General features: G+C 41.0%; 2 protein-coding genes across 2 annotated transcripts; both read right to left on the bottom strand.

Moving 5' to 3' along the window:
• Positions 1-50: 50 nt before the first annotated feature.
• tmem184a (transmembrane protein 184a) lies at positions 51-10428 on the bottom strand. The gene is made up of 9 exons (XM_047037510.1): positions 9983-10428; positions 9418-9642; positions 6806-6971; positions 5546-5636; positions 5127-5202; positions 4224-4315; positions 3877-4046; positions 3503-3700; positions 51-1697 (listed from the first exon to the last, which is right to left on the bottom strand). The coding sequence occupies exons 2-9, from the start codon at positions 9640-9642 to the stop codon at positions 1471-1473; spliced, it is 1245 nt and encodes a 414-aa protein (XP_046893466.1). The 5' UTR covers positions 9983-10428; the 3' UTR covers positions 51-1470.
• Positions 10429-10762: 334 nt separating this feature from the next.
• psmg3 (proteasome (prosome, macropain) assembly chaperone 3) lies at positions 10763-11890 on the bottom strand. The gene is made up of 3 exons (XM_047037512.1): positions 11796-11890; positions 11190-11425; positions 10763-11095 (listed from the first exon to the last, which is right to left on the bottom strand). Exons 2-3 carry the CDS (start codon positions 11403-11405, stop codon positions 10943-10945), a joined length of 369 nt encoding a protein of 122 aa, XP_046893468.1. The 5' UTR covers positions 11406-11425; positions 11796-11890; the 3' UTR covers positions 10763-10942.
• Positions 11891-12903: the final 1013 nt, after the last annotated feature.

The raw sequence follows: 12903 nt of genomic DNA, 5'->3' as shown, positions 1-12903 counted from the left end.
CTGAATGCTACCAATAGGACTCACACACAAATCCTATAACCCTCCAGTTTATATAGGTGCTTCTTTGACCATAAAGCTATGAATCTCAATTGTTTATTTTGACATGGGTGCAAAATGTCACAAGGAAAAAGGACACATTAAAATGTAATCTGCAAACACATACAAATCTAGCAGTCAACATAGCTTCATAATAACCTTACAACGGAAGGGTCACTTGGTACCCACCTCGGTCTGTTTTCCCTGTAAGGCAGCAATCATTGGCACATGAGGGCATCAGTGAGAAAATGATCCCATGTCTCCAAACAGCTAATAAAAAAGTACAATTATTATCTGAGCCCACATCTAGTGGGTTATGTTCCTCTATGCACCATATCTGGTACAGTATATACTATACAGCTGTTTGCCTTGAAACAAAAATAGAATTAACAAATCATAAACCAACAGTGCTCTATATAAATCTGGCTTGTGGAAATTACACAAACAATACTACTGGAATACCATGCATTTACATAAATATCAAAAGTTTTAACTTAAACAGCTGCTAATAATATAACTGAATCATGCAAGTAATTTCTGTACAACTTTCCACCTCAATAAACTGAAATATCAGACAAAAGTTATTATAGAAAGTATTTACAATAATGCAGATGTTGCATACATTTAGGATTGTTTTAAAGGCTGTTGAACCATTGTGTGAGTCAGCTTGATTATACACTCTATTGCATGCTGAGAAAATTAATGAGAATACCATAACCTTCCAGTTGGTGGGAGCTTGGCTTATCCCCCAATTTGTCCATTGCATGTTAGATACAAAGGATTTCAAAGCGTCAAAGTCTACAGTTTGAAGTGCTCGCTCCAAAGCCAGCATGTCTTTGAAAGAATTCTTCCGTTCGTTGGGGAATCCAACAGAGAACTGCTGAGCAAATAGTTCAAACAAGCAAATGCAAGAGACAGTCCCAGAAGTGTCAGTCCCAGCCATCGCCTGCTTGCTAGGCTCCCTCCTGAAGTCTCACATTAATCAGCCTTTCTTTGAAACAGACATGAATCAGAGAGGACTACATACTTCAGTGGCCAGAGAGCTCATTCACAGCTACTGTGATGCAGAATCAGGATCACGACACCCTTGAATAAACTTATGGAAACAATTGCATAGTTACAGCTATACCTGATATGGTTCAACAGACAGGCTGCCCTCCTGTGGAATAACTAGCAGGCAAGAGACAAAACCCACCTCATCATAGGAGCCAATTAAAAATCCTCATTTCATCCACCTCTTGATCCCATCTTTGGGTATTATTCATAAAAACAGGACAAAAGTAAAGAGTTCATTTTCCCAACTCAGATGAAACAAGATGGAAATCGAGCACACAGATTCTACCTCATGTCACGTCCTGCACAGGTGTTTACCTGGGGTGGTGAAGAAAAGCAAAACAAACAAACAAGGACACCACTGGGCAGGCAGACGGCTCCCTAGAACTCGTCGTCGGAGGTGATCAGCATGACTTTGTCAGACTTTCTGGAGCCCTTGCTGTTGCCTGCCTTGCCATTCTGGCTGGGCTGCACCACCTCTTGTGTGGATTGCTGAGTATACTGCTGGTAGGCTGGGGAGAAGTTGTGGATGGCATCCTGGACCATATCTCCAGGGTTCATTGTCTCCTTGAGGCCACTAGAGATGCTCTGCATGGGGGCGTTGTTGTCTACGAAACAAAACATGAACAGCACATCGAACATCACGCCAATACATGTACGGTGTTGGCAACAGATTCAATTTATACACGGCGAGACCATTATTCTCAGTGCATTTAGAAGAAAAATCCAACACAATATTGTGATGACATGCAGCTTTGCAGAGACTTTTTTTAGTTGTTGTTGCTGCAAATGCTTGCCATACAAACTTCTAGTGAGGGAAGCCCCCTTCTGGGAGGTGATGAATGAGTGTATACACAGAGTTGACAGGGGAACGGCATAAGTGGAGAAGAATATGCGTTCTCTCCTCCTTACTGTGTTGTCAAGGAAACCGTCTTCATGATCTCAGTGCAAAGAAGCCACAACCCTACACTTCCAAGGTGCCTACACCCAATCCCAAAGAGTGCTCTGGTGCAAGCAGGCCAGCGCAAACAGACACAATTCAAAAGGTTTTAGGGTCAGCATGCGGTGCGTAGCATACTGCAAAGATCCCCTGGAGAGGCAGCAGGGAGGGTAACGTGTTCTTCTGGGTCAGAGTAAGGTTAGGCATGCTTCTCTGAGCTTCTCTTCATAGCTGGCCTGTTCTGCAGGGGCCGGACTCCGGCAGGCGTCTGAGAAAGGACAGCCTGGAGGGATGTCAGCCTCTCTGACCTCTACAGTCACAAGACACCTTTGCACAAGGCTGACATTTCTAGACGGATGCGGGGGTGGGGGCAGTGATACAGCAACCCTGACCTCAGTGTCAGCAGCTATATGGGAAGGCAAAAGACTTTAATGACGGGCATTCAGGTTCAGAAAATAGCATCCAATATAATTACGGATCATCACATTTTGACCGTTGCTTCTGATATGACAATTTGTCTAAAACCTTTCGGTAAAACACAATCAAAATTGCTATATTACTTTTCAGCAGCCGCATTAAAATGATCATTAACCTAACCCTAACTGAACACCCAAATTATAAATGTTTCGGGGCTTACAGAGGGAAAAAAACTCAGAACATGATAAATCACGTATTCGTTCTGTTATTTTTTTTTATCTTGAAGCCAAATGAAAGCAATACTTTTACCGCTCAAAAGAAATGGAGAACGGACACATTCCACACTTTATCAGCACTTACACATTCCCTTTCTCTCCACACGTCCTTTAGCTGCAGGCCACAGCGGGATTGCTATTGAAGGGAAAAGCGAGCACCAATGATTGATATCTCTGCATAAGGCTCTTTCTTGGTCTCCATTTGTCTTCGGCTCATGTGAACGGTATTGACGTCAGAGGGCTACCTCTCGCTCTTTGCTATTCACACTACACTGTAGGCTTCATCTTCCAATCCTGTGCTGTGCTAGCAGCTGTCCTATGAGCCATGAGTAATGATGTATCCCCAGGGGATTGCGGCACCCTTTGCTGACCTCAGGCCCGGCTCAATGCACTGTTCAAAACACTGTTCACCCTGGCCATTCTTCTCCTGCCATTCCCCCCTGACAGGCTGGAAATGTAGGATGTGGAATCTAAAAGCATGTACTTTCAGCTCCACCTCCCATACAGAGAAACATCATCCTAATTTGGCTTGGTGTGTGACGGTGTACTATATGTGTCATTATATGGTCTCTAGCAATGTATGCATGGCCCATTGTCCTACACTGTAGCAGAGAGTATTTGTGAATGCAGCAGGTGTCCATCAACTGTTATTTGTCCTGTGGCTGAGGGACCACTGCTTGCTGTGTAACATTTCAACCTAATCTTAAAGGGTAAGGTTTATTTAAGCAGCTCATTTTGCATTTTATCTACCCAGCAGATGTGAAGGAGAACCGCAAGTTACCTGGCACTTCGTTCTTCTTCTCCTGATACACCGTACAGGTGAAGGCGTAGCGCAGGGCAATGGCAGCGAAGAACATCTCGATACAGATGGTGAAGTTCTGCCAGCCTGCTGCCACCGTACCAGCGCCCACTTCCTGTCCGTCGATGAATAGGGCGTTGGGGATTACCCCACAGCGCTCCAGGATGGCCAGCACCATACCTACACGACATTCCAATGTTTACATCATGCTATGAGTATTATGCTAACTGACGTAGCCCGAAGCTAACTCCGTACATGGATTTGTATCTTTACATACACAAAGTACAGTGCAGGAATGTTGCAATCCGTCATCTGGATATTAAATGTTATACGTGATGATTGATGTACAAGCTTACCTTGCCAGAAGGACAGAAAGATGACAGATTTGATAGTGAGGAACTTGAGCACGGGTTCGTAAGGCCTCAGCAGGTCACTCGTAGCAAAGAAGAAGAGGAAGAGAGCATAGAGCGACAGGCTGACAGAGAAGTTATAGATAATGGTTATGTAAAGGTAGCCTCCAGTCACACTGCAGAGAAGAACAGAATCAGGTATGATGGTTAGAAGACATCTTGACTCAACCTGCTGTGTTTCATAGTCTGCCTTTCATCTACAGTAGAACCAGTGTGGCTTCCTGCCTGGTGACAGGACAAATGTGAACAAGTCAGATGAAGTGAAATGATATGAAATGAAAAATGCTGCTCACTTAAAGTCTCCGTCATGGTATTTGCCAAAGGCCTGCAGGAGGATGGTGATGACAGCCATGATGGGTTTGACAACACAGAACTGGAGAGTTGCCTGGGTAACAATACAGGATGAAATGCAAAATGAACACAGACACAATACATAAATGAACACAGACACAATACATAACATGCTGTTATTCGGATAGATTTGTCTCCAAGATTAAAATAAACAAGACTATTCTTGAAGCAGAGCAGTCATTAACGGAATTCTCAAACCAATAGGTCTTTAGACAGAACTGATAAAGTTTCTAACTTGTAATTGTGCTTTAAAATTGAATCATTTATCCTCCTCTGGGTAAACTCAAGTATTGATCCGCCTTGACATCCATTCCCACAAAGAGAGAAAATATTTCCTGTTACTTTGGAACTGTGCCGTCAAAGGAACAGCCAAGTTGTGCTTTAAAAACACCCCACGTAGGACTGTCAAAGCACACCAAGTGTTTATCACTTTCCATTTTGGGGGAAAATATATTTTCTTCGTCTAGTCACTGTTTTGAAGACATACTGTTCTGATTCAATTTCCATCACTGTTAGACTCAGAGTTCATGCAGCATCCCAAGACGCTATAGAGGCAGTTCGGAACTGACAGCTCCTATTATTTCTCCATGTTCATTACAGAGCTGATTTTACCTGGCTCAGATTGTTTTTGTTTTCTTTTCTAACCACAGAATGTGATCTGTAGAAAAGTGGACAGCCAATTATAACGGTTGTCATTTTGTCACAGGGGGTAGACCTAGATAAGAAGCTATACAGGATATTCCTTTAAATTCTAATTTAAAATCCTTATCTTCAACGTACATGAATGCATTTGCATCCAAACTGGGAAGTGTCTAGCATGTTAAGGTTAGGGAAACTTAACTCACCTGTTTACAGAATCTTAAAAAGCCAATAGAGTAGCTCATTCCAACCAAGCAGCAGGTACCGTACAGACAGCTTGACCTGGGAGAGGGAAAAGGGTAGAGGAGCTTGAACAAAATCTTCAGCTGTGAGAAACACTACTTCTAGTGGTATCATTCTTTTTATACAGCCCTTTACAAGGTGGACGCTTAACAGATGTTTCAAGTGGTGTACATTCATGCTGAAAATACAGTTTCTTTCAAACAGTTTAAAAGCCTGACTGAGGGCTTTTCTACACTAACTTTAGCGCAAAGAGAAAAGTTCCAAATGTCTGAATGGGACTTTTTAGTGGAACTTACATAACTAGTTCGATGCCAAAGGTATCAAGTCATGGTAAGGACTAATACATTATTTTTTTCAGTAGGATGGGAATGAGTGAACTCACTGAATGTTCTTCCCTCGGATCTCTGACATGATTGCACTCTCTCCCCCGAGATATTCAAAGGACAGGCTCAGGAAATTGTAAATGACAAATGCTGCAATGAAGAGGGAGGATTACTCTAAAACATCATGTTTAGTTTCAGAATCAGAATCAGAATTGGTGTTTATTCGCCATGAAAGTTTGCACAGACAAGGAATTTACTTTGGCAGGAGAGCCTACCCAGGCAGCCATTTTCAGCGCCTGGGTAGGTCCTGGGTAGGTGATTCCTTGTACATACACTTCAGAACTATGTGCACACATTTCAATAGGCTTATTGTTTAAACTTTTTTGCATAAACTGCCAAACAGGAATATTTTTTATTAATTCTGTTTTCCCTTCCCAATGCTAATAGGCTTAAAGCTTCTGTCCTCGATATCCCATCTAATCTTTTGTTGCTATTTCAGGAGGGCTTAGACAAAGCTAATGTAGGTGGTGTCCACTCAAGATTCACATCAATGTCTTGCTCTAGGCACTGAAAGTCACTTTAAGAGTTATCCTACTGTCTGAGACTGCAAGCAATTGTCATCGACCAATAACTTTTTTTCTAAATATGAAATGAATTCCTTAAATAATGTACTTGATTTACAGCTCACCATCTTAAATTACATTCACCTCTGCATCTGTGAAAGTTCTGTGGCATTTTCCTATTCCCTCAGTACATAATGACTATTAAAAAGAAGGAAATTCTAAGAGCATCTGACGGTACATTCATTATTCAATGGGGGACGACTTGTAGCTAGAAAGACGAACATTTCCATTAAGTTTGAATTAAAAGACACAATTCTTTTATATTGCTCCATCACTTAAATGTATTCCTTCTGCCATCTAAAAAAGACACACGATTAAAACCCCCTCCTTGTAAAAGAAAAGTAGAAGGTCTGAAAATAACACCTGCTAGGAAAAACACACCCTGAACAATAGGTCCTCTCACCTAATGGAGAACCACAGAGAGGTGAGAAAAACAAGTTTGACGAGTTACTTTTACTGTTGAGTTTTTCCCCCCTGTTTTTGGTATCAGAGTGTACGGGCTAGATATCAGCTTTGCTTGTTTCCTAAACTCACAGAAAAAAACCCCTCACAGACTAACCACCATTACAGAACCAGACGGCCCCCTCCCATTGCATGCCTGATGCCGGCTGAGACGGCCTATCGGGAGTGGGAGAGGTTTGGGGAGAGGGGAGGCTGGAAGGTTGAGGTCAGGGTGATGGTGCATTTTTACCATACCTTCATAGCAATCTCGAACGGAGTCAAAGTAGACGTAGTACTGGTCGTTGCTGATGAAGAGCAGGCTGAGCCAGGAGTCGAAGGCGTAGACTGGCACGATGAATAGAATGCGAATGATGTAGCGCTGCTCGTTGGGAACGGTATATGACCTCAGGTGTGTGTAAATCTAGCAGGGCATCACAAAGAAATGAAATATAATACCCATGAATCAGACAGGTAAACAAGTACAAACCCATTCTCCAGAGTTGGGGATTAGTAATAAAGCTCATTCTTAGGCTGTCTAAAACAGAGGGACATATAACATATATCATTCATAGTTTTATTTGAACACAGCACCTGTCTGTAACCGGATATATAAGGTAAAAACACAGTTGGTGGCTAAAGAAAAATTGTATTCCTGATCAAAGAGTGTAACAATCAACTCTGCACTAACACTTTTTTGTCAATGTGCTTTTGGTCTCATGCTTTCTATTGGGCGTTAACTAGTTTGACAGGTAATGCTAACTGAATGTAAAATCTCATCATCCAACCATCTATAAAACACGAGCAACATCCATACTAAAATAAATTAAATCTAGCAATTTTGAGCAGCATCCTGGTGTTTGCTGGAGTTCTGGCCCACTCGAACAAATGCCTGTACCATGATTAAAAGCCCATTAAAGGTTAGCCTCTAGGGCTGAATCACTAAGGGGCAGGGTCATGATGCATTTGGTCCTCTTCAGAAGTGAAGAGTGGCAGGCTGCAGACTGATGTTCTATATTTCATCTACATGGCTGAGAAAGAGCTGTGATCCTCCAGGCTCCATAATGCTGACTTGACAGTAAGACAGAACTGTGGCATGTGTAATGGCTCGAGTCAGACTGCAGCAGAGCCGTTGGCCCAGTTGGGCCCTGGCTGCCTCAAGTCAGGCTGTGCTAGGTTATAACTCTGTTACCCCTTCATTCTGACAGCTCTGAGCCTGTACGTATCTGTGTCCAAGCCTGTGAGAATGTTGTGGTGTCACTGTTTATGATGACTGTGCCACAGACAACATGGAGGAGACGTAGGGGTTATAAGTTATAATGATGATTTGAATGATTAATTGACTAATTTCAAATCACACGAGGTCTGATGATCTATGTAACCTTTTAATACAATCAGTGCCTTCCCTCACCCTATAGCTCTACATTTCTTGCAGTACTTGAAGCAAAGGAACATTTAAGGTCAAGGTATATCAGAGTTCACGTACTGAAACCGAAAAATACCACCCCAGAGAACATCTTGAGGAGGAAATCAAAGGAAGTGGCGAAACACTAAACCTTCTTCTGAAGGGTATTTTACTCATCTTAGATGCATATGCACGTCTTATGTAAATCTGCCAGCGCTTGCTGGGACTCATGACATGTAAAACAGTTCAGGAAATGCATGGAAATGTTTTGCGTATTGCAGAGGAAGGAAGTGTTGTTTCTGTTCAGCTACAACACTGTACTGCCATGGATGTCAGTATCCCTGCCAGGTAAATGATAGCACATCCCTGGTTTCAAGATAGTTAGTTGTTGTAAGCATCAAAACATGACCCACTCCACAGTTAATATAGTGGCCACATTTAGGGTGGAATTCCATAATGAAGTACTCAAGAAAACAACGATGAACAATACAGAGGACATCCTTGTATGGGGATGTGACCTTTTGAATGCAATCATATTGAACTCAAGCCAACACAAAAAGATTCCCTGGAGCCCTTCTGTCTATCCGGCTTGGAAGGTTGAAGGCAAGCATATTTAGCAGGCAGGTTTATCGGTTCATCAGCACAATGTGAGAGCCTTACCGACTGCTGCATGGCATCAAAACACAACACATTCATCTTCTGCTGATAGGATCGTGTTTTAGTAGGACTATCATTTATGGCGATGCTGTAAATGTGAACTCCCTATTGCATGAACTTCCTTGCTGATAAAAGATCACACGCCATTCAACAGTGCTGATGATAAGCTATCGACATTGTCTCTCAAACAAAAAGGACTCTCTTGTAGCAGTAATGGAAAAACAACCTTGAACATATACTTGGAATCATAGTGCTTGGTTGGACCTATGTTCGGGCTAGCTGCTAATCGTTTACTGCTCTGTTTGCATTGTGCTCTTATCAGTTAGAATGGCATGAGACGCCCTGTGTTACAGTCATAGTTAAAAGGAGGAGCTTGTATTAAACCACAAACTAATGGCTCTAGTAGTGACAAGAAACAGACAACATCCTGTAAAAACAAACAAAAATTAACAAAGGACATATTTTAACTCCCTATTGTGGCCGTTGGTCTACAAAGTTGTAGCACCAAATTTAGGTAACAGTGAGGATAAAGTATTTATGTCTGGTCATTATCTGACACTGACACGCAATACTGCATTAAAGTGAAAATCATGATATTGTTTGACTTGTCCTCCGGCAAGGGTGGAGAAAGAGAACCAGAGGTTCCCTCCTAGCTCCTATTACTCATTTGCATTTATTTAAGAAAACTTTACTGTTGTTAAAGGCTGCTCCTTCCCAAGCCATTTGCCACATGGTTGTGCTGTGATTTCTGATTGCAAGCAGACAACCAAATTCAGAACATTGAAAGTTGAAGATGAATGAGGCCTACCTGATGGCAAGTGATCATAAGTGCGGACCACACAAATATCCCTGACAACACTTGAGCGGCTGTAGTGTTGAGAAACATTTGATCCACTATTATTGATCCATTCCCTGTCCGGATAATAGTCATGTTGGAAATGTCTGAAATGTCTGGCAGGATGGGTGCTGCTAGATGTACAATTGTATCATTTTCTGAATAACTTGGATCCATGTACTTCAAAGAGCTGTTCATCTGAAACGATAACATTGTTTTGGTGAAGTAAGAATGTCATAATTGCATTGTGTAATAATATTTTACAATTACTGTTAATGGCAGAGACTTTGCCTTAAGGGACACCAAGTCAACACTCAAATAAATTAATCTGTTAGGATAAACTCCTAACTGTTTGGATAAACAATAGCTCTTAACAACCAGTTATTCAGAAGGCTTTACGGCTGCGCACGGCTTCCATACCTAGCTTTCACTACGCGCACCACACCTGTTGAACATTTAACTTCTACATTGGCAACATATTAGGAGTTTTCGTACAATAGTTTATACATTTTCTTTTTCACAAGCATATACAGCTTACCTTGCTCAGATTGGCTTCTTAAACAGATTGTGTCCTTTGAGTAAATTCAACTTTGAAGAATACAATTTAATGGCACGACAAAGTGACTGTTGAGAATTTGCCACCATTAAATAAACATTATTTGTTTTTCGAACTAAAACTCAAGTCGACTGACAGTGTGAAAAGTCGGCGTTGTCATTAAGAAATGGCCACGGGTCGATGGAACCAGAGAGAATGCAACACTTCCTTCCTTGTTCAGTGCACAGGTAGACACCGCTGTTTTGAGGTCGAAGTCCACTACCGATTGGATAGTCACACACGATATAAGTAATGTTCAGACTAATATCAGAAAAAGGGATACATTGTCCTTAATGTCAACTCGTATACCAAGACTGCATTATCAATTTCAAGTAAACACATTGAGGTAGATGGATGGATGTCACGTCATGTGACACTGGACGTAAGCGACATAAGTAGGCTGTAATGTAACCGCCTCCTTGCTTGTAGGTCTATGTGCACCAGATTCTACTCAGCGTGACACTGAATTAAGAGGTCAATGAGATTTCCGCTTGACTGTAATCCTTTAAAACATGATTGTATGATCACCAGGAGCGGTGTAGGCTAAATCTTACATTCTACAGAATGTAATGATACTTAAGAACAGTACCCTAACCCTACTATACAAAATAATGATCATGTAATGATTTGATGTATTTATGTTTTATTATTAGTCTTTGTGTGGATGGTGGAGCATATGCCATACATTCAAGTAAATGCTGAATCATAACGTGGAGACTGAAATACAAATTAAATACATTTTTATTCCTCTGCAACAATGACAATTGCATGATGCTCTTCAGCCGGCATGTGCTTCCCCACTCCTAGAAGTATTCCCATAGCTTACTAACCATACCATCTGCATTATACAACTAAATACAAAATAACCTTTCGGTTTAAAGTGAAAACGTTATTTTCCCTATGTCACCAGACTTTACAACATTTTATAACATCCTTCATGTCCTTTATGGAGTCAATGGAGCAGTCCTTGAGTGCCAATCCCAATAGAACAGGTCTGTTGCCAGCCTCTTGAGCCACAAAGGTTGCCAGGTTTTTTGCACAAACATGTGTCAAAGCCTGCACAATGACAAAAACAAACAAGAAAACCACACTGCTGTATTAAAAATCCAACTGAAAATTGACAGTTATCAAACATCTAAGAAATTCTTACGTCATCTTTTCCAAGCAGGACTTTGGTGGAGAACATTGAATTGCTCAAGTCATTCGACTTTGAATCAGGTGTAACTGATACTAACGTTCCAATCTTTCCGTACTGTGTGAGAACTACAAATATGTAGTTACTGAATTCGGTGCAAACAACCTGGGTGGAAATCCCATTAATCGTTTTTTCTGTCTGCTTTGATTTGATGAGAGGTTGGCTTGTCATTTTTCTTGTCACTTTTCACTCTGAAAAAAACCCAAGCGTGTACTTTATTACCTTGGCATACATGTTGTTCTGTATACTTCCATTTACGTTTAACACATGCTCAAGATAAGCGCAAGATAAGCAACTACAGTCTACTGATAATCGTTACTTATTTGAACTCCAAAACCGACACCTTTCTTTGTTTAGAAAAATATCACAGAGCGCACATGCACAAATGGCTTGTTTGATACAGTATTAGCTAGCTAGACTAGCATGCTCATTCTCATTCTCAACGCATCTTGTTCGCTAGCTAGCGGTAGCATTTTGTTTCCTGTGACTAAGTCCGTAATACACTCCCTCGGTGATATTGTAGCATTAATAGGTAACCGGTAAAATCTAGGATACACTAACCATCAGACATGAAATAATCTCCAACAGTCGTTACTTTAGAAATTCCTCGGTTGGAGTCTAGACATGCCACTTCCGCATACAACTTCCGCGCACACTTCAGCAGTTGCGCAGAATGAGCTTTACAAATCGACGGGCAGACAATAATATTTCGCAATTAATTTGCATCTTTATGTTTTTGTTTAAGCTACATTAGGCTACTGGAGACATGACTTTAGTAGAACTTACATTTCTATACTTCACTAACTAACAACCACTTACAAGACACGACTCACTGTCTATAAGGACGAACAAATTAACTTGATTCATTCAAATGCCTTTTGGGAAATCAGCTGTTCCGAAGTTTCTCTACCTCTCAACTCTATGAGGCTTTCACATGTTCATACTGTCGCCTAAACACTTTCGCTGAGTGTGGTATTTATACATTTTACATTGTGTGTCATGTTCACTGAAATATATCAAATATGCCTGATGCTGCACTGGCGTAAAGGGGACACACTTGTAAACGATTACAAAGCTAGCAGTGACCAGGACAGGACAAGCTGGTTCTTTTCATTTGACTAATGATGTGTGCCAGGCCTTCCAGTCAGAATCCCTTTTTTCTATCCCCGTTACAGTACCTGTATGAAAGTTATTTTAAGAAAGGCTATTTAATTTATCAATATAGTCTATAATAGAGCCCATATAACACATATCTATCTTCCCTTTTATAATGTAGAAATTAAGCTATTTTCAAATGAGCTTGTATCTCTTAAACCCATCTTTACCCTGTTACATAGCAAATCCATTTATGACATTATGGATTTTACTTGCTCCAGGAAGGCAGAGAAGTAATATCTTAGAAGCCCCCAATCATTCATATCAAAACGATTCATTGTTCATGAATACCTGCTGTGGTAAGCCCTATCTCTTTAATATCTGTTTTCTGTTCTTGTAGACATTTGAATGGTTCTCAACCCTTTATTTGATAGGGAAGATAAGCGCGATTATTTGGCAGAATTTAATTAAAAGTACATCTCATCCTATTGTAACTTGGAGATTACAGCATAGGTCTACCTACTGTGACTGGCCTCAGTTCTTAGCTGTACATTCTAATATCAAGCAGTTGTAA

The sequence above is a fragment of the Hypomesus transpacificus genome, chromosome 17 (assembly GCF_021917145.1).
Source record: "Hypomesus transpacificus isolate Combined female chromosome 17, fHypTra1, whole genome shotgun sequence".
Lineage (NCBI taxonomy): Eukaryota > Metazoa > Chordata > Actinopteri > Osmeriformes > Osmeridae > Hypomesus > Hypomesus transpacificus.
This window is presented reverse-complemented; position numbering and strand designations above follow the sequence as displayed.